This window comes from Nerophis ophidion, linkage group LG22, assembly GCF_033978795.1.
Source record: "Nerophis ophidion isolate RoL-2023_Sa linkage group LG22, RoL_Noph_v1.0, whole genome shotgun sequence".
NCBI classification, from domain to species: Eukaryota; Metazoa; Chordata; class Actinopteri; order Syngnathiformes; family Syngnathidae; genus Nerophis; species Nerophis ophidion.
In genome coordinates this window covers 27,784,456-27,806,456 of record NC_084632.1, presented here as the reverse complement: position 1 = coordinate 27,806,456, position 22,001 = coordinate 27,784,456, and the positions used below count along the sequence as shown (strand labels likewise).

Below are 22,001 nucleotides of genomic sequence, written 5' to 3'. Positions count from 1 at the left end.
CACGAGTGCCCGCTACCACCAGTCACAACATCAGCCACCCCCCTGCACCCCCCCTGTGGTTTAGATTTGATGTTCATTGTTCCCATGATTGCAAACACACCGTCCGTGCATAAAAGGGGATTGGCCAAAAATGAGATAGTGTTGTTGTGTGTCTGGGGAAACACAGAGACAAAAGTGTTTGCCCGGGAGGGAATACCTGTTGGAAATGGGCCGGTTGTTATTATAAGATTGGCAATGAAAGCTAAAAGTAGTGTCCGTCATTTGACTTCTTCTGGAGGCGACATTACGTTATATTATTTTAGAGTTTTTTTTACGCAAACAGCCTTTTTAGATAAAATTTTGCTGTGGCGGTGCAGCACAATCAGTTACATCCAGGAAACCTTGGTGTCAGACTTTTCCTACAAATACATTTCATGGCAGCCATTTCCAGAAGAGTTCAACATCGTCAGGAGTGGTCGGCTAACCCGCAGGCGAGCTAGCTTTTCTTAACCAGGAAAAGGGTATGTTCGGCACTGTTAGTTGTAACCAGGATTACACAGATGTAAATACTATGGCTGTATCAACCTCTGACCTATTTCAAAAATAAAGTCAGTCATCTTGAGTAGTTTTTTATGTCAAGTATTAAATACAGCACCTGTCAAAGCGGGCTATATATTCACCAGCCTATTTTCAAAAGCTTTCTAATGCAGCTTAGTAGATAAGGTGTGGTGTAGTCCAAGGAAGATACAATTAGAGTATTGATGATCAATGGTGCAGATCCATACAGCACATAGTTGTTTTTAATGTCAATGAAAAAGGTTATGGACATTACACCCACCTGTGCAAAATCTGCATGTTTTGAGATGATACAAATAAATTAATCAGCCAGAAATTTTGATACCATTACCTGAGATCGTAGTGTTATTACTTGTATAGTAGTCAAGGCTGAATCTTAAAGGGGCATATTCACCACCGCGCTCCACGTGTACTAAAAATACCTAAAAAATAAGAAGAAATTTTTATGTGACAAAAATTATTTATTAAAAATAAAGCACCTTCAATCAGTTACTTGCGAGTAAGGCATACAAACAAGAGAATACACCAACTGGGACTTCGTTGTTATTGTACTTAAAAAAAAAAAATGCTAAAAAAAACTTTCAGGTATATGAATGTGAATAAAATGTTTCTTAAGTTGAGCATATTTACCCTTTTAAGTACAAAGTTTGTAAAAAACAAAAAAAAACAAAAGTCCAGTTGGCTGACGATAAGAAAGTCAAACGACATTTTTGCTAATACCCAGTAATATTCTATAAATTAGTAATACATTTTGGCCCACTCTCGTACCTTGAACAAGGGTTTCCATGTCTTATCCAAATGTTTGAAAGGGTTGTTGTCATTGTAATTTGCCATCTGCGGCTCAGCATCACTCTGCTTCTTGTCTGCTGCTGTCTGGCGTAGCTGTTTTGGCACTCGTATATCCCAGAACATAAAAGATCTTTCAAAAAAATGACAAAGGAGCAGTTACATATATGTTACATAACTGAATTATCACAACTGGAAAAAACTGAAGATTTCACAACATGTTAGTATCTATATATTAAAGGGGAACATTATCACCAGACCTATGTAAGCGTCAATATATACCTTGATGTTGCAGAAAAAAGACCATATATTTTTTTTACATATTTCCGAACTCTAAATGGCTGAATTTTGGCGAATTAAACGCCATTCTATTTATCGTTCTCGGAGCGATGACATCAGCACGTGACGTCACATAGGTAATAAAGCCGCCATTTTCTCAAACACATTACAAACACCGGGTATCAGCTCTGTTATTTTCCGTTTTTTTTGACTGTTTTACGTACCTTGGAGACATAATGCCTCGTCGGTGTGTTGTCGGAGGGTGTAACAACACTAACAGGGAGGGATTCAAGTTGCACCACTGGCCTAAAGATGCGAAAGTGGCAAGAAATTCAATTAAATTTGTTCAAAATACGAGGGTGTGGGGAAAGCCGACAAAATGGTCAGTCGTTTGTTCCGCACACTTTACCGACAAAAGCTATGTTACTACAGAGATGGCAAGATTGTGTGGATATCCTGCAACACTCAAAGCAGATGCATTTCCAACGATAAAGTCAAAAAAATCTGCCGCCAGACCCCCATTGAATGTGCCGGAGTGTCTGCACATTTTACCGGCGATGCTAAGGCAGATATGGCACAGAGATGTAGGGATAACCTGCAGATGCATTTCCAACGATGAAGTCAAAGAAATCACAAAGGTGAGTTTTGTTGATGTTATTGACTTATGCGCTAATCAGACATATTTGGTCGCGGCATGACTGCCAGCTAATCAATGTTACCATGCTATTTAGACTACCTGTATGTACATTTGTAGCTATATTTGCATCCAGTGTTTCCCTCCACCCACATTCAATGCCAAACAAACACTTACCAGTCGACGGATTTAAGTTGATCCAGTGTCAGAAGATGCGAAAGTCCTGATCGTTTGGTCTGCACATTTTACCGGCGATGCTAAGGCAGACATGGCCGAATAGCGTCAATAGCTATTTGCTCAATAGCTTCAGTTTCTTCTTCAATTTCGTTTTCGCTATCTGCCTCCATACTCCAACCATCCGTTTCAATACATGCGTAATCTGTTGAATCGCTTAAGCCGCTGAAATCCGAGCCTGAATCCGAGCTAATGTCGCTATATCTTGCTGTGCTATCCGCCATTTGTCTGTATTGGCATCACTGGATGACGTCACAGGAAAATGGACCGTGGCGTCACAGATAGCGAAAATCAGGCACTTTAAAACATTTTTTCGGGATATTACGGGATGGGTAAAAAATTTTTTAAAACTTCGAAAAATAAAATAAGCCACTGGGAACTGATTTTTATTGGTTGTAACCCTTCTGAAATTGTGATAATGTTCCCCTTTAAAGGTATTATTATCATTCAACAAAATATTAACAACTGTGATGAGGTGGCGACTTCTCCAGGGTGTACCCGCCTTCCACGCGAATTAGGCTCCGCGACCCCGAACAGGACAAGCGGTAGTAAATGGATGGATGGATGGAAAATGTTAACATTGTGTTACCCAAACCAAGTTTGACAGCAGTAAACATTCACTTTATTAACAAAGACTGGCACAATAAAATGTCCTACTTGTTACTGTACTGTTATACCACAATGAAAGTCATTTTTAAACTTTGAAAATTGGTCTACTATAGCTACATAGTTTTGCTTTAAATGTAACATAAATATGACATAGTATTGTTCAGTCTATAATTTTGTAAATGTTACGTATATACACGTTTGTGTCAATTCTTACCGCCGTATTAAATTGTTTCTGCATTTATTCATCCTTAATCTGTATTTTAATTTATTCTCTATTAAAAACAGCAACTAGAGTTGTACAAACTCACTCTAACATCTTATGTGCAGGAAAAGATGAAAAAATGGAAGGCAAAATGCAGGGAAAAGTGCACTGTGAAAGACGGACAAACCTAAAACTGCAAGACACACAAATAAACAAAATAAAATGGCAATGACCGTCCAACTGATGACGATGGGCATTAGAAACATTCTGATTAGCAATCATCGACAAGTGAGCTACCTAAGTGCTAATCAGGAACAGGTGAAGAACCAGCGCTCAAAGGCAGGAACAGGAACAGGAAATTAAACGAACCAAAAAGAGTATAAATATACACCAAAGCAATTAAATAAGAAAACATTAGTTCATCTGTTTCGCGGATCATGTGAAATTGCTGAAATGGAGTTGGATTCATAAATAATTTGCTTGTCCCTACACTTTTTTGGACATGTTTTCTTTTATTTTATTATTTATTGCTTCATATTTATCAGAGTTTTTTCTGACAACTTACCCATCAGGAGAGCAGGTAATGAGCTGAACAGAAATATTGTATTTGTTCTCCACTGGCATGCCTTGTGCAGTTACCTAGGAAGAGCACAATCAGTGTTACAAAATCAACAACATGCAGTGTGTAAAATCATTTTAGAAATGGTGACAATGTGCATGTCGCACCTCTGTGTATTTGTTAGAGGCCAAATGATATCAAATTGACCACAATACTTTAAGGTCAAGAGATGCAGACCAAGCCAAAGTGTTATTAAAGTAATGTAAGGCTTGTATTATTTGATAAACATTAACCCAATGCATCCAACTGTAAAACAATTAGTTAATTAGCTAATATTGCACTACTATATAATAAAATACACGAGTAGCATATTTACAAACAACAGAGCACCTAAATCTGAACGAGTTTGCATTTATTATTGGAAAATATCAAGCCAAATAAATACATATCTAAACACATCCCTAAAGACAGGCTGGTCAAGAACCGAATCCTTCAAAATCAGAACGTGATCAGGTACAGTAAATACGCGCAGTCTCTCCCGGTCACGTACAGTACACTACATGTCTCATACCTCAAATGTTTGAGGCAGCCAGTGGACGTCTGTAATTGGTCCCGTGTGGCTGTTCTCCACTCCAGACATGGCACTGTAGCGCACAATTGGGACTGTATTCTCTTTGTTATCTTCAAAGTCCTGCAGTAGAGATAAATAGGAATACATTCTGTGCCTACATTAATTATGAATATGCATGTCATCCCATCCATGTGCTACACCCTTGTTTCAATTATTTAAGGCAGGAATGGAAAATTGAAGTATTTAAAAACTGCACTTTTTTTTTTAATTATGCCTACCATTCACAATCATGACGACGGATCTGTTTTTTTTTTTTTTTTTTAATGCATTCTAACTTGTAAATAAAGATAGATAAATGTCTGCTTATTAGGGAGCTAATAGGAGGTCCTCTATTCTGCCCATGAAACCCAATAAATAACCACCCAAAAAGCGCAGACAATACTCCATTTACAGTTTGTGACTTGAACATTAACCAAGTATTAGTGATATTAGTATAAGAACTAATGCAGATAAACTACTTATTAGCTATTTATAGCGGCGTCGTGATCACAATCTTGTGTGCCTATATTGATATCATCAAGTTGTAAGCTGCTTTCTCGCTTCCTTGCTTTTGGAAGTTTATTGTAGATTATAAATTATGCCTCTAACCTGGATTTTAGAGCGATGACGACGTATTCCGACAAGTTGGTAAACTTTTGAGAGCTAATTTAGACCTGGAAATGGCAAAGACAACATAAAAATATGCCCGAAATGAATAGTATGGAATAGAATAGAATGGAATATAAAGTACTTTATTGATCCCTGTGTGAAATTCAGCACCGCAGTTTGCTCACAATAAACAATAAACACTTGGGTATTTTTTACATGTGAATAATATAAATACAGTCTATTATACAGCATTATTCACATGTGAATAATATAAATACAGTCTATTATACAGCATTATTCACATGTGAATAACATAATATTATGCACCATATATTCTTAAAATGGTCAAAATACGTAAATATAAACGACAAAATACCACATTACATACATACTTACAGTGTCTATATAAAACCTTAATGGATGTGTTTGGCTGTTTTAAGGGCTTTTATAGGCTGAATAGAGTGACTCCCATAGGCTCATTTGAAAGCAGGCTATTGATTGCATTTATTTGCTATTTGGAATGCGTAAAAAAAAAGAAAAACATATTTTCTTCTCTTACATAAGCATTGTGAATGATAGGCAAAATAAAATAAAAAAGTGCAATTCCCCTTTAACGACCACAGCTTCCTGTAACTTTCCACACCACTCAATAATGAATGAAATAAAGGTTTGTTTACACCACAAACAAAGAATCTGATTTGCCTGTGTGTTATCACCAGGGGAAACCTGTGGCGGTAGGTGTGGGTGGAGGGAAGTGGCTCTACATAACAGCTGGAGTGTGTGAGATGAAGCTGTTAGCTTTGGGAAATGAAGAGTAAACAAGGGTAGAAAGAGAATAGAGGTAGCCACAAAGAGGGGGAGTGGGGAGAGAGATGGAGACAGCTGGTCCACTGTAAGGACAATAAAACACACAGAGCAAATGTGGGCAGATGTGTCTGTTTAAATAAAGCAGCCGAGGTAAAAGTGGTAGTGGAAGCCATACATTGAGTGACAGAGCTGTTTTACCATTTGGAATGTTTCACCGGAGTATTTGGTGTTTAAAAGACTTGTCCAAATTCATCTCCAGAGACAACCCTTGGAACTAATATTTCTGTTTCTCTTGAAGTCACACTAAATACTATAACTTTGCATTGTCATACTATAACTGTATTGCAGAACACCAATGCTGCTTATTAGGGACAGGATATGTGCACTCACCAGCACGCCAGTTTTGACAGATTCATGTTTAGCACCATGTGTGACCGGCATCAAACGTGCGACGTAAGCAGATATTTCCCACAACACGATCTAAAGCAAACACACAGTTTGTTACTGTATTATGCTTTGGTTTAACAAAATATACTACAAAATTTAAGAAAAAATAAGCACCTGGCCATTCGAACAGCCACCAACAATAATATTTGGATCAGAGGGGCAGAACTCAAAGGAAAGAATGTCATCTGGGCACTCCAGCAGTATCTACAACACAGGAGACGTTCAAACAAGGCTTTTTCATGTACAGTAGTTTGATTAAAAAAAAATAAAAATAAAAATACAAGATTCTAGCTTGAAGGAGGATCCGTAGGGAGTACGGAGGTAATACAGAACTGCTATTATTCAGCATCCTGTTGAAATACTTAGATGATGACAGTAATAATAATAGCAGCTGCACTACTGATAAACAGATATTTGTGTATTTTATAATTTAGAAAAAATTGTGGTGTCTTTTACAGCTAATTTAATACAAGATTCAGCTGGAGATCAAATCCAAGCCATACAACATTAATAATGTTGAACTTGCTTTACTTTACAGTAGAAGGATTTGGTTGCACTCTTTGACATACCCAGATAATGATCAAACATCTGTGATCAATCAATACAATTCTCACATTTTGCCACAAAGCAAACCAAGAGTTTTTACAGGATTATATGGATTATGCAACAAAAAAAAATCAAAAAGTAAAATTTGTATTTCATAAATATGCAGTGTTTCACTGTAAAAAAAAAAAAAAGTAGCTTAGTGTCAGAGATAAATAGATAAATAGAACACACTTTCATTTCACAAATGGTCATTTGCCATACTTTGATATGAGTGGGGTCAGAGAAGCTGTAAAACCCTATGAGAGGTCCGTTGGACATGGTCCACCGCTGCTTTTTCTTCTCTGTCAACGTTACAGCTATTACACCTAGAATATCAAAAACATGAACTTTAATCAAACGCAATTGAGTCCTAAAAATATAATTATAAATATTCATTACAGAGTATATTTAATAAACTGCACTGGATCAATGTTTCTCGCTGTCACTGAATGAGGATAACTTGTACCAACCAGCACACATTTATTTATCATCTATCCCAGTGTCAATAAAAACATTCAGATCAGCATAAAACATTGTTTATTGACTATTGACATGTTTTGTATTATTACGGTAAGACAAATTGCATACCTTACAATAGTAATAAGACTGGTGCCTTGACTGAGCTTTACCGTGGATGGTGGGATGCCAATGCATGCAGTTGATCCCCTTGTCCTGAGTGTACTTGTTGTCTGTAAAGGCCTGATAAAGCATCAAAACATCAGACACCTTCCCAGTCCACTCAAAGTCCTCGTGGTCTGTCCCCAAAGCCATCCAGTCATCTTTAAACACATTCATAATATCCTCTTGCTGAAGAGCATGCAGAACCCTACAAAAAGGAAGATGTTTTTAGAAGCTGTGGTTTGTGGTCCACAAAAAAAAAAACATACAGGGCCTTCTATGGTCAGCACAAAGACACACAACCTAAAATACTTAAAACAACAACATACATCCAGTAATTTATTAATAGTTTTGTGAAACTCTTATGCTGATTCAACTGTCACAAAGAATGGATCCCTTGAGTTGGCTTTTAGTTCTATTTATTAGAATGGTTTGATCAGTAGATGGTATTTAGTACACTGTAGACTAATAATATGCTTTACCTGTTGGCCACCGTATTGCAGAAATCATTTATGCTATTTGGATCCAGAGTCTTTTCCTTTTCCTTTTCGTTCAATTCTCCTGGTGTGTACTGTGTACAGCTATTCTTCATATACTTCCTAGAAAGTTCAGAAATATACCATTACCAAGGATGCTTCTGCAGTGTAATGAAGACAAAAGAAAAAAATGTTTGGCGTCTTGCCACCGCCAAAACACTTGAGATTACCTTTTTTAAATTGTAACAGTTTTTCTTAATAGGTATGACATTTTTATTCATGTAACTGTAACTTGTGCTTGCCAGATGTTTTTAATCTCAATAGAACTTTCCTGGTTAACTAAAGGTTAAATAAAAATAAAATAAATAAAAAGACATGCACCTGGAGATATGCTAATGAGCAACACTAATTTGGGCCTAGTTTTTGAATGTGAGCAATGAGCTGGCGACCTGTCCAGGGTGTACACTGCCTTCTGCCCAGTTGCAGCTGGATAATCTCCTTCCACGCAGTAGAAAATGGATGTATGAAACTGATGTGTGAGACTTGTTATACTGATTGCATGTCTGGACCTCGTGGTGGCCTAGTGGTTAGCACCATAACCTCAGTCTTGAGATTTTGGGTAAAATCCCTTTTGGAATATTTCTATGTTCTGAGTTTATATTTTGCCCCGAGCGTGGCTTTTCTGCAGTAACTCTGGCTTCCTACCACATACCAAAAACATGCATGTTAGGTTACCAAAAATCCACAGTAAATTGCTGATAGGTGTGAATGTGTTAGCGTATTGTTATTTGTCTTATGACTGACTGGTTCCCAGTTCAGGATGAACCCAAAACATCGCAGAGAGATTCCAGACTGACAACAAAAGAATACAGCTCATGCTTGACCCTATTAAGGGTGATTGGTATCACAACGGATGGATGCATTGATGGCTTGCTGGTCGTTATATGCTAGCAAACTGTACCATTGTGTCTGGGCACTGCTACTCTGGATATCAGGGATAGCCTGCACTGCACAGTCCCTCTGCATCAACTTGATGTTGAATCGCCTGTCTGCGAAGGACACGCACTCCAAGTTGCCATCCTTGGCATCTGCAACATTGCGGTCTGAAAAAGACACTGGCATTCCAAATTCTTTCCGAGCTCTGGAGAACTTGTACAGCAGCTAATGAGGAAGCCAGAAGAGAGGCGACTGAAAAAACTCCAAATGCTGAAAGTGTTTTTTCATTTTTACTGCAGTACCTTTACTCTTGTTTCTCGAAGGGATTCCTCATCTATTTCCTTTTCACTACCGAGAGATACCCATTCCTTTGGTTCTGGGGTTTTAATGATATCGTTCACTGAATCTTCTTCAGGCTCAGATTCTGGGGGCTGTAGAATACACACACACGACACACAACAAACCTTTTTAGCATAATAACTAAAACATTCTTCATACATTCCTTGTATAGGAAACCAAATATCAAATTCCCAGTGTTTGCTTACGTTGAGGATTTTTTCCTTTGCTTCTGGGGTTGTAACTAAGTAGAAGCATTGTCCATAAGTAAAGTCTCTGTCAAACACTAACAAAAGCTCACTCTCTGGATAATCCTGCCAAGAGAACAAAAATATATGTAAATACACGACACATCAATAATTACACCCAGGTATATTTTATATACCAACGACAATACCTAATTAGCCTGCATATTAGGCTAATTGGGCATAAATTTAGCCCAATACAAAATTGGGCAAAATGTGTTTCAAAAAAAGATTTACCAGAATAATCTGCTTCACAGGGCTGAAATCAGACACTGCAGCTTTTGCCTTCATGTCTTCTATGATGTCATCTTTTTTCAGCAGCTTGTAAGGGTTCTCCCCTGTGACGTCTACATCAGCACGGCAACCAAACAACTCCTGAGTGGCAGATGTCAACACCATGGGGATGATGTCCTCAGGGTGACCTTGAGGAGGGTTCAATCATGCTTTAAATGGTTTGAAACAGTGCTTTTTACATAACACAAGCAATTTATAGTTTAGTTGGTTTATTTGTCTTGGTTCTGGATTACTCTTAGCATTGATTCTCTTACATTTCCGTCACAAATCAATAACAGGCATATTAGCTTTCCAATATGCTGTTAGTGTCTATAAGTCCCTGTCCAGCCCCGCACGCCGGTAACATCCGGTAGCAAGAACAACAATGGTGGACAATAGGTATGGGTGATATGGCCTAAAATCTACATCCATCCATCCATCCAACCATCCATTTTTTACCGCTTGTCCCATATGGGGTTGCGGGGGGGCTGGAGCCTATCTCAGCTGTACACGGTACAACTTGGACAAGTGGCGGTCTACTCCCTGTACGATCAGTGTCAGAGCTTCGTCTGCATTGCCGGCAGTGAGTCGGACACATTTCCAGTGAGGGTTGGACTGCGCCAAGGCTGCCCTTTGTCACCGATTCTCTTTATAACTTTTATGGACAGAATTTCTAGGCGCAGTCAAGGCTTTGAGGGGATCTGGTTTGGTGGCTGCAGGATTAGGTCTCTGCTTTTTGTAGATGATGTGGTCCAGATGGCTTCATCTGGCCAATTTCTTCAGCTCTCACTGGATCGGTTCGCAGCCCAGTGTGAAACGACTGGGATAAGAATCAGCACCTCCAAGTCCGGGTCCATGGTTCTCGCCAGGGAAAGAGTGGAGTGCCATCTCCGGGTTGGGGACGCTGTAGCGATCCGTTGTGGTGAAGAAGGAGCTGGGCCGAAAGGCAACGCTCTCAATTTACCGATCGAGCTACATTCCCATCCCCACCTATGGTCATGAGCTTTGGGTTATGGCCGAAAGGACAAGATCACAGGTACAAGCGGCCGAAATTAGTTTCCTCTGCCGGGTGGCGGGGCTCTCCCTTAGAGATAGGGTGAGAAGCCCTGCTATCCAGGGGGAGCTCAAAGTAAAGCCGCTGCTCTTCCACATCGAGAGGAGCCAGATGAGGTGGTTTGGCTATCTGGTCAGGATGCCACCCGAACACCTCCCTAGGGAAGTGTTTAGGGCATGTCCGACCGGTAGGAGGCCAAGGGGCAGACTCAGGACTCGTTGGGTAGACTATGTCACACCTCGGGATTCCCCGGGAAGAGCTGGATGAAGTGGCTGGGGATGGAAAGTCTGGAAACTTGATTAGGCTGCTGCCCCCGCGACCTGACCTTGGATGAGCAGAAGAAGATGGATGGATGGATGGATGGATGGATGGTGAAAAATATTGATCCAACCACTGTACTGTCAACCATATACTGATACAACAATTGCAATTGTGACTGTCGATATTTGTATCAATGTACCCACCTTTGTTCACTGTCAAGAGCTCCAGCGGTTAGCATATCTTCCTATTGTGTGTAGTGTATATGTGTGATGTTTAACGTGCTTAGCTATTCAATGTCCTTCAGGAATTGATACTCACACAGTTTTTCTGCCGCCATTGAGGCTAAGATTACTAACTTACTGGAAAAGTGGCATTACATTGAACTCTTTTTCCTGTAGTCTTAGTGTGTTTGGTGGCTCTTTTTGTTTGCTTAGGCATTGCATGTAGGTGTGGCATATGTATCATATTGTTTTCACACAGTGATGCAGAAATCCACACAGAAACATGAACAGAAAATCTAAAAGGGCACTGCTGAAACAGGAAACGAAGCTGAAGGGAACAAATGTGTACATTAATGATCATCTCACAAAACTTAATGCTGAAATCGCCAAGAAAGCACACAACTTGAGAAAGCAGGGAAAAATTCTGGGAACTTGGAACGCCAACTGTAAAATCTACATCAAGCTGAATGGAGGTCTATAAGCAAGAGTACTTGTTGTCCATGACATCAACAACCTTGACAAATATTGAAGTTGACACTGCTTCCGCAACGATGATGATAATCTCCTATAAAAATATACAACATAAGGTGGCAAGAACATGTCAATAATGAATAAAGCTAAATATGCATTGGACCAAAAAAAACACTCCATATTCTCTACTGCTCGCTAGTGTTATCATATCTAAGTTACTGTCCAGAAATATGGGGAAATAACTACAAAAGTACACTTCATTCATTAATAACAGTGTTGGCAAAAAGATCAGTGAGGATGTTATGTAATGTTGGATAAAGAGAACATTCAAACACTTTATGTATTAAATCGAAAATATTGAAATTCCACGACATAGTGAATTTGCAAACAGCTAAAATTATGCACAAAGCAAGCTGGAACCTGATACCAAAGAACACACAACAGTTATTCTCAACACAAAAGAATAAATATTACCTTAGAGAACATTTTTAAAACATCTGTATGCATGTACAACACTTGAGACGTTTAGTATATCAGCATGTGTAATTAAATTATGGAATGTATTTAGCAAATAAATCAGACATTGTACAAACATGATCATATTCAAGAAACTATTCAAAATTAAAGTGTTTAAAAAGTACAAAGAAGAAGAACCATGACATATTCTGAATTTATTGATAATGTTATTTATCTCACCATATGAAATACAACGGACTTCACTAAATATTTATTTCTTTTTCAATGTTGTTACTTATGGAATATAATGTGAATAAATAGAGAACAGGAAGTGAACAAAAGTGTTAGCAACTGGTATGTAAAGGAAAAGGGGAAGAATTAAATAAACTCTGATTCTTCCTACTCCTTTTCGAACATTTTGAAAAGAAAGAACGGAAATTGTGATATATCATGTTTTGTACAAGCATTTTGGAAATAACTTCAAACTCAACTCAACTCGACTAAACTGATGCAGAGAGGGCCTAAGTCCTTATTCACATGTGAATGGCGGTCTATGTCCATGAATTGGTTTACGTGGACCCCGACTTAAACAAGTTGAAAAACTTATTCGGGTGTTTCCATTTAGTGGTCAATTGTACGGAATATGTACTGAACTGTGCAATCTACTAATAAAAGTTTAAATCAATCAATCAATCAAAGTCTTCATGTCAGGCTGTCTTCAAATAGTCGAAGATTTGACGATTTGATTTTTTTTTTTTTAAAACCTGCTTTAAATTTGACTGATTGCCAACTACGGCTAAAAGCTAACGGATCAGTTTCGACAACGAAAATCTTTAGTCGAAGACAGCCCTCGTCAGCACTGTGATTGGTCATTTGTCTAGAGCAGGGGTCGGCAACCCAAAATGTTGAAAGAGCCATATTGGACCAAAAATACAAAAAACAATCCGTCTGGAGCCGCAAAAAAATAAAAGCCATATTACATGCAGATAGTGTGTCATAAAATGAATTATGAGGACTTAAAGGAAATTAAATTAACTCAAATACACCTACAAATGAGGCATAATGATGCAATATGTACATACAGCTAGCCTAAATAGCATGTTAGCATCGATTAGCTTGGAGTCATACAGTGACCAAATATGTCTGATTAGCACTCCACACAACTCAATAACATCAACAAAACTCACCTTTGTGCATTCATGCACAACGTTAAAAGTTTGGTGGACAAAATGAGACATAAAAAGAAGTGGCATAAAACACGTCTTAGAAAGTCGGAGAAAGTTATACATGTAAACAAACTATGGTGAGTTCAAGGACCGCCAAAATTAGTAGGACAAAACGGCGCTATCCAAATACTCGAATCAGTGAAGCATGTTTAATACAAACAGTGGGCTTTATAACAATTAGGGAGTTTTTTTTCATGTTTGTCCTCCTACAGTAGGGTCGGCAACCTTTACCATTCAAAGAGCCATTTTGACCCGTTTCACAAAATAAAGAAAACAATGGGAGCCACAAAACTCTTTTGAAATTCAAAATGAAATAACACTGCATACAGAGTTTTGTTTTGCTTTGTGCTATGTATAAACCAGGGGTCTCAGACACGCGGCCTGCACCTTAATATGAAAATTTAATGATAGTGGGGCCCGTGAGTTTTATATGAATGCCGCTTGACAGCACCACACTTGCTAACCCTCCCGAATATTCCGATTGTCTACCGAATGTCAGATCAACTATTCTCACAAAAGTTTGCCGGATTTCCCTCGATCAAAAATAACAAGAGCATCCTATGAAGGCGCTGCTTTTGACGCCCCCCTCAACACTTTCAGTCAGTTTGCCGGCCCAGTCACATGTCGTATGAGACTTCTGCAGACATACGCCAAAGATTGCAACGCATACTTGTTCAACAGCCATACCGGTTACACTGTAGGTTGTGATGTAAACAACTTTAATACTCTTACTAATATGCGCCATACTGTGAAACCACACCAAACAAGAATGACAAACAAATTTCAGGAGAACATCGGCACTGTAACACAACATAAACACAACAGAACAAATACCCAGAATCCCATGCATTCCTGCTCTTTCGGGATCTATTATACACCCCGCTAGCACCATACCCCCTCCGTGCGTTGGTTAAGGTGGGCGGGGTAGGGGGGGTCGGGGTTTGGTGCTATCGGGGTGTATAATGGAGCCCGGAAGAGTAGGAATGCATGGGATTCTGGGTATTTGTTATTTTGTGTTTATGTTGTGTTACAGTGCCGATGTTCTCTCAAAATGTGTTTGTCATTCTTGTTCGGTGTGGGTTCACAGTGTGGTGCATATTAGTAAGAGGGTTAAAGTTGTTTATATTACAACCCTCAGTGTAACCTGTATGGCTGTTGAATAGGTATGCGTTGCAGTCCCTTTTGTGTATTAACAGAGGCTGAATTTAAAATGTGATCAGTCGGCATGCAGATTGCGTGGTGTGAAAGCGGGCGCGACGACATGATGTAGAGGAGATTAAAGGCATTGCCATCGCTGCACACCCTCACTTTTGAGGTCCAGGTAAAAATTGGAGATTGTTTTCCCCGGGTGATATCTGAGAGTGCCACTAAACCTGGAAACCTCCCGGAATAATCGTTGTGATCAGCAATTTAGCAGCTGAGCCACATCAGAGTGACTAAAGAGCTGCATGCGGCTCCGGGGCCGCGGGTTGCTGACCCCTGTCCTACAGAAACCATATTAAAACAAAAAAATTTTTTTTTTTCCTCTCATCTTTTTCCATTTTTCATATATTTTTTAAAAGCTCCAGAGAGCCACTAGGGCTGCGCTAAAGAGCCGCATGTGGCTCCAGAGCCGCGGGTTGCTGACCCCCGGTCTAAAGTGTGTCTATTTGTCTAGCTAGGCTAGGCTTTAGTTATATAAATAACGGATGGATAATTTATTTGCAAGGTTGTGTTATGGTCTTTGGATAAATATATGTCCTGAATAACCAACATACGGTAAACATCAGTGAATTTAGCCAGTTTGTAGAGCAAATACCTACAATTCAGTGGTTTTGAAATGCTGATGAAAAAAGTGACAAACTGACACCGTGATCTGACCTCTCGATGTAGAACACACCATCAATGAGAGTTTGAACCTGACTTGTCAAGTGAAGTTCACACAAAAGACAAGCCTGACAGCAGACAGACCGTGAAAAGTTTCTTGCCCCAGCTTTCCAGATCAAACAATCAACAACGCCTCTCTCTTGAGGCAAGCCCACCCTTTAGGGTGTACCAGAATTACAACATCATGGGCAAAACATATTTGTTAACAGTGTACATCCAGTTTCTACATACCTAAACAGAAAGTAGTGCTGTCAAATGATTACATTTTTCAGTCAAATTAATTACACTTTTGAATTTGGATTTATCATGATTCACCACAGGCTTGCATAATTTTAATTAACTTAAAAAAAACAATATTTTGACACAAATGCAATTTTACTGCCAGGAATATATACAGGATTGTTTTGTAATGTTTAACTTGAATGCATGTCGTTTATTTGTTCAAAACTTGCTTACAGTTTCATCTAAAGTCCAGTTGGGGTTTTCAATATAAAGTAAAATGTGTCAGTGTTCAAAGTCATTTTGCTTACCTTTGCACTGACATATGCATTGACCTGATCACTGACAGACAGTAAGACAACACAGAGGTAACCATCCCCAGTTAGATAAAGAAACCTGTGCAATAATTTTGGTGATTACCGTAACTACAAGAGTTAAAGGGGAACATTATCACCACACCTAAGCGTCAATATATACCTTGATGTTGCAGAAAAAAGACCATATATTTTTTAAACCGATTTCCGAACTCTAACTGGGTGAATTTTGGCGAATTAAACGCCTTTCTATTTATCGCTCTAGGAGCGATGACGTCAGAACGTGACGTCACTTTCTCAAACACATTACAAACACCGGGTCTCAGTTCTGTTATTCTCCGTTTTTTCGACTATTTTCTGGAACCTTGGAGACATCATGTCTCGTCGGTGTGTTGTCGGAGGGTGTAACAACACTAACAGGGAGGGATTTAAGTTGCACCACTGGCCCAAAGATGCGAAAATGGCAAGAAATTGGACGGAATTTGGACGGAATTTGTTCAAAATATGAGGGTGTGGGGAAAGCCGACGAAATGGTCAGTCGTTTGTTCCGCACACTTTACCGACGAAAGCTATGCTACTACAGAGATGGCAAGATTGTGTGGATATCCTGCGACACTCAAAGCAGATGCATTTCCAACGATAAAGTCAAAGAAATCTGCCGCCAGACCCCCATCGAATGTGCCGGAGTGTCTGCACATTTTACTGGCGATGCTAAGGCAGACATGGCACAGAGATGTATGGATATCCTGCAGATGCATTTACAACGATAAAGTCAACGAAATCACAAAGGTGAGTTTTGTTGATGTTATTGACCTATGTGCTAATCAGACATATTTGGTCGCAGCATAACTGCCAGCTAATCGATGCTAACATGCTATTTAGGCTAGCTTCATGTACATTTGTAGCTATATTTGCATCCAGCGTTTCCCTCCACCCACATTTAATGCCAAACAAACACTTACCAAACAACTGATTTAAGTTTAACCAGTGTCACAGGATGCGAAACTTCCGATCGTTTGGTCTGCACATTTTACCGGCGATGCTGAGGCAGACATGGCCGAATAGCGTCAATAGCTGTTTGCTCAATAGCTTCAGTTTCTTCTTCAATTTTGTTTTCGCTATCTGCCTCCATACTACAAAAGATTAGTCACATGTAATGTTTTCAATGTAGGTGTAAAAATAATGTATCTATATATTTCTTTTGTATTTTATGTCATTCTCGTTTTGTTTGAATGGCTCAAAATAAACCATTCATTCATTCATTCATACTCAAACCATCCGTTTCAATACATGCGTAATCTGTTGAATCGCTTAAGCCGCTGAAATCCGAGTCTGAATCCGACCTAATGTCGCTATATCTTACTGTGCTATCCACCATTTGTTTGTATTGGCATCACTGGATGACGTCACAGGAAAATGGACGGTGGCTTCACGGATAGTGAAAATCAGGCACTTTAAAGCTTTTTTTAGGGCTATGGGTAAAATTTTGAAAAAAATATCGAAAAATAAAATAAGCCACTGGGAACTGATTTTTATTGGTTTTAACCCTTGTGAAATTGTGATAATGTTTCCCTTTAAACGTGTTATTTTTGACAGCACTAGTAAAAACATGCTTAAATTTCGACACCATCGTGACCAAAATGTCATTACATGCACTCACTTTCTCAATGCAATATTGTTTTCTTCATACACAACCCTTGTATAAAGGAATGCTCAGCCCAGAACCATCCATCGTAAACATGGTGCTGCGTAATGACAGTTTTGATCCTGCCTGTGGTCTCTTTTTTCAAAATCTACCCACAAGGTTGCCGAAGAGAATGCTGGAATACAGTTTAAGTAAACCCACTTCCCAGCTGGGTGTGTCACCCTCTCCCACTCAACTCATTTAGGCTTCACACCAAAATCATTGTAGTGGAAATTCCCACATACAACTATGGTGATGAATTCAAGGGGAATACTTGTCTGAGAATCATAGAAAACAGTATGTCCCATGATGCAAAATGCATTTGTACATCAAGTCTCAGTACAACATTCTAATGTCTAAGGATGTCTTCCTCTTGTGTACTCTTGAGTCATGAACATTAAAGTGGATGGCCATATCTTTAAAATCTAGCTGGAATGCTGCCTGAAAATAGTTATTTTGGTTGATTAGCCTAAGAGAGAAAATGCTCACAAGAGCACAGCCAATCAATTCTAAAAATATGTATTTTTGTATTATTTTTTGATACAAGGGATTTCCACTGAGTATGAACATGTTGAATTCACATACTGTATATAATGAATATTTATCAAAAGTGTGTAAAATACAAAATATGACATATTTTGAACAAAATGTTGCTATAATCTAAATGCAATGAGACAATAACACAATATGAGCAGAAAACACTTTTTGGGAATTGAAGGATGACTCAACCTTAATATACTCTGAGGCAAAGCTCAATGTGCCTCACTTTTAAAACCCCTAACTTAATGGTTTCCATATTTTACCGCAAGAGAAAGGTAGTTGATGTAACATTTTTGGGGGTATTCATGTTCAATGATTTATAATCATTAGTTATTAAAAAGACATTCTCCTTGTAATAGAGCAATTCTAATCCTGTTGACCCCTAAACCCATTAATTTCAATTTAGCCAAGAGTAAATGACCATTGGACCAAAAGCTTGTTGCATGTTGAAAGTAAACCTGCAATGTACTAAGTATGTCCAAAGGCTATGCAACAAATATCCCCAGAAAATATCAACCAAATTTAAATTAACAAACACTCAAAAATATTCAGTTTTCTCATTATTTTCTGGAACGTCAATGTTTCAAAGTTTCAAAGTTTTTTTTTTGTTTGTTTTTTTTGTTTTTATCATAATGCATTATCCAGTAAGAATGCAGAAAACAACTGATTAAAATGCGATCGATAAGTACGGCAACTCATCATTTTAAAGTAAAATACAGCAGTTTCTACAAATATGGTATTTGTATGTTGACATTTCAAAGCATATCTATCAATTATGCATTTACAGTAACATTAAAAAAGTCATTTCATTACAATAAATTGTATTACACCCACCTTGGTCATTGCCCTTGCTGCCTGTACTGTTGGCTGAACTTGTTTTAGATGGCATGCTTGATTTTGTGATGGTTCATCAGTTCTAACCCTGTAAAAATAATAATCATAGTAATCAACAAAACAAAGTGTACCTGGGTTTTTAACACCTAAGTAGCACTGTAAGCCGTTTTCTATGCAAGTGGTGACATCTTGTGGTAAAATATAATAGTCGTTTTTTGTTTTCAATCAAAAAGTCTTAAATGTGGCTATAAGAAAAGTAAATGACTACTTATTTAATTCCATTAAATACATGTAAATAGAGAGTGGTAAAGGTTAATTTTGTTTCATGCTTTACAACTTGCATTGAAAACAAGACATACCAGCAGGCATACGACATTGATACAACGTTGATTACATATTCATGTCCTTTAAAACTGACTTTGAAACAACGTTGCAAAATAGTTATATTTGTAAATTGAGACAATGTTGATGTTCAATGTTGGATCCATGTTGTTGGTTGGGAAATTACCAAATTTCAATGGTCAAATCAACATCAGAACTTAACGTTGTCAAAAAGCATGTTGTTTCAATGTTATGTTTGAGTTGCTCAACGTCAGGACCTAATTCAACAAGTATTCAATGTTGTTTTAATGTCTTGTGCCTGCTGGGATGACACTTGTCCAATTCAACATGCCAGAAAAGGAGTAGGAAGAAGCATATCTTATTTAATCCTAACACTTCTTATGTCTTAACAATTATGTCGAAAAAATATTCACACATTGCCATTTTCTAATTGGGAGACAACCAAAATGAGTAATACTAGACATATAAATTATTCCGCGTGGTTTAGAAATAGAATGTGTAAGAAACCCATTCAGTAATGAAAGAAAAGGAAAGTCTAAAGTGTACAAATGTCAAATAAAAATGAAAAATTATGACTAACAAAATGAAAAGACAGTTTAATAGCTCGACAAATTGATCTATATAGAAAGTATATTATCAAATTAAACCAGGGTGTCCAAACTTTTTCCAGTGAGGGCCACATACAAAAAAAATGAAATTATGTTAATAATAATAATAATAATGGATTAGATTTATATCGCGCTTTTCTATTGTTAGATACTCAAAGCGCTCACAGACAAGTGGGAACCCATCATTCATTCACACCTGGTGGTGGTAAGCTACATATGTGCCCATAGCTGCCCTGGTGTAGACTGACGGAAGCGTGGCTGCCAGTTTGCGCCTACGGCCCCTCCGACCACCACCTATCATTCATTCACCAGTGTGAGCGGCACCGGGGGCAAAGGGTGAAGTGCCCTGCCCAAGGACACAACGGCAGCGCTTTTTTGGATGTCAACAGGTGGGAAGCGAACCTGCAACACTCAGGTTTCTGGCACGTCCGCTCTACCCACTGCGCCATGCCGCCCCTAAGGTGTTGGTGCCAATGTGATACATGTTGTACATTAAAGATATTAAAACCAATACAGTGTAGATCAATCAATATATGCTAAATTATCTGAACAAAGACATCCACATCATAGCTTTGTGTTACAGGTTAAAAAAAAGCTGTATCTATAAAATTATTTTTTAATATTATTCCACCAAGTATTTTTATGGGCTTTAGCACGCTCAAAAACTTGAATAAATGTGTACATGTTTACCATGACAGCACACACAAAAATAATGAAATACCACATTTAAGGCACAGATGTAAGTTGTCAGCAAATTTGAGTTTTTAGGTTCCATATTTGAGAGGATTTGGGACAAATTATTTTTTTGTTTAATGTTCTTATCTGGGATGTGTTTATTTTGTCTTTAGAGTATATTGTGGGGCTTTAAAAAATGTCCTGCAGGCCGCAAATGGCCCTCAGGCCGTACTTTGAACACTACTGATTTAAACTGTAATTTAGCCTATACTCAAAAGGTAAAAGTAAACTCGCTTTTTAAAAGAAATATTAGCAATTTAGCAAACGAAAAACTCCCTATATGCGCTAGACCAGTGGTTCTCAACCTTTTTTCAGTGATGTACCCCCTGTGAACATTTTTTTAATTCAAGTACTCTCTAATCAGAGCAAAGCATTTTTGGTTGAACAAAAAGAGATTAAGAAGTAAAATACAGCACTTTTTCATCAGTTTCTGATTTATTAAATTGTATAACAGTGCAAAATATTGCTCATTTGTAGTGGTCTTTCTTGAACTATCCATCCATCCATTTTCTGCCGCTTATTCCCGTTCGGGGTAGCGGGGGGCGCTGGCGCCTATCTCAGCTACAATCGGCGGAAGGCGGAGTACACCCTGGACAAGTCGCGACCTCATCGCAGGGCCAACACAGATAGACAGACAACACTCACACTCACATTTACACACTAGGGCCAATTTCGTGTTGCCAATCAATTCAATTATAGATAAAGATTTTTACACATAGAAGTAATCATCAACTTAAAGTGCCCTCTTTGGGGATTGTAATAGAGATCCATCTGGATTCATGAACTTAATTCTAAACATTTATTCACAAAAAAAGAAATCTTTAACATCAATATTTATGGAACATGTCCACAAAAAATCTAGCTGTCAACACTAAATATTGCATTGTTGCATTTCTCTTTTTTTTTCACACAGTTTATGAACTTACATTTATATTTTGTTGAAGTATTATTCAATAAATATATTTTTAAAGGAATTTTGAATCATTGCTATTTTTAGAATATTTTGAAAAATCTCATGTGCCCCTTGCATACCTTCAAGTACCCCCATTTGAGAACCACTGCGCTAGACCAAAACACAATTTTAAAAAGTAATGACATAAATGACCAAAACAACCTACTACTACTATAGTGAATAGCACATTATATCATAGTGTAATCATTTGAATGCGGCAAAAAATTTTTAAGGTTAGCTTAAATGAATTGACACGTGCTCGCTGAGTACGGAAACGTAATGTATTGTCTTTCGGCATGCTGTTGTATTATTTTTTCAACATACTGATATATTTTTCAAAGAACATTTATGAATTGTTACTGCTGATATCTATAAAAGGGAAATATAAACATCACCGGTATTTGTATCCTCTTCACAA

The 22,001-nt window shown here is 38.1% G+C and overlaps 1 protein-coding gene across 1 annotated transcript in view; it reads right to left on the bottom strand.

Moving 5' to 3' along the window:
- Positions 1-19,001, bottom strand: part of dnai3 (dynein axonemal intermediate chain 3) — a 42,218-nt gene extending 23,217 nt beyond the window's left edge. The window contains exons 1-15 of the mRNA XM_061882863.1: positions 18,974-19,001; positions 10,622-10,639; positions 9,765-9,949; positions 9,492-9,596; positions 9,249-9,377; positions 8,972-9,171; positions 8,017-8,133; positions 7,546-7,742; positions 7,139-7,242; positions 6,446-6,535; positions 6,275-6,364; positions 4,430-4,549; positions 3,865-3,938; positions 1,324-1,474; positions 881-977 (exon numbers count right to left, since the gene is read on the bottom strand). Coding sequence (XP_061738847.1) covers positions 881-977; positions 1,324-1,474; positions 3,865-3,938; positions 4,430-4,549; positions 6,275-6,364; positions 6,446-6,535; positions 7,139-7,242; positions 7,546-7,742; positions 8,017-8,133; positions 8,972-9,171; positions 9,249-9,377; positions 9,492-9,596; positions 9,765-9,949; positions 10,622-10,639; positions 18,974-19,001 — 1,705 coding nt within the window. The remainder of the gene's footprint in view (positions 1-880; positions 978-1,323; positions 1,475-3,864; positions 3,939-4,429; positions 4,550-6,274; positions 6,365-6,445; positions 6,536-7,138; positions 7,243-7,545; positions 7,743-8,016; positions 8,134-8,971; positions 9,172-9,248; positions 9,378-9,491; positions 9,597-9,764; positions 9,950-10,621; positions 10,640-18,973) is intronic.
- Positions 19,002-22,001: the final 3,000 nt, after the last annotated feature.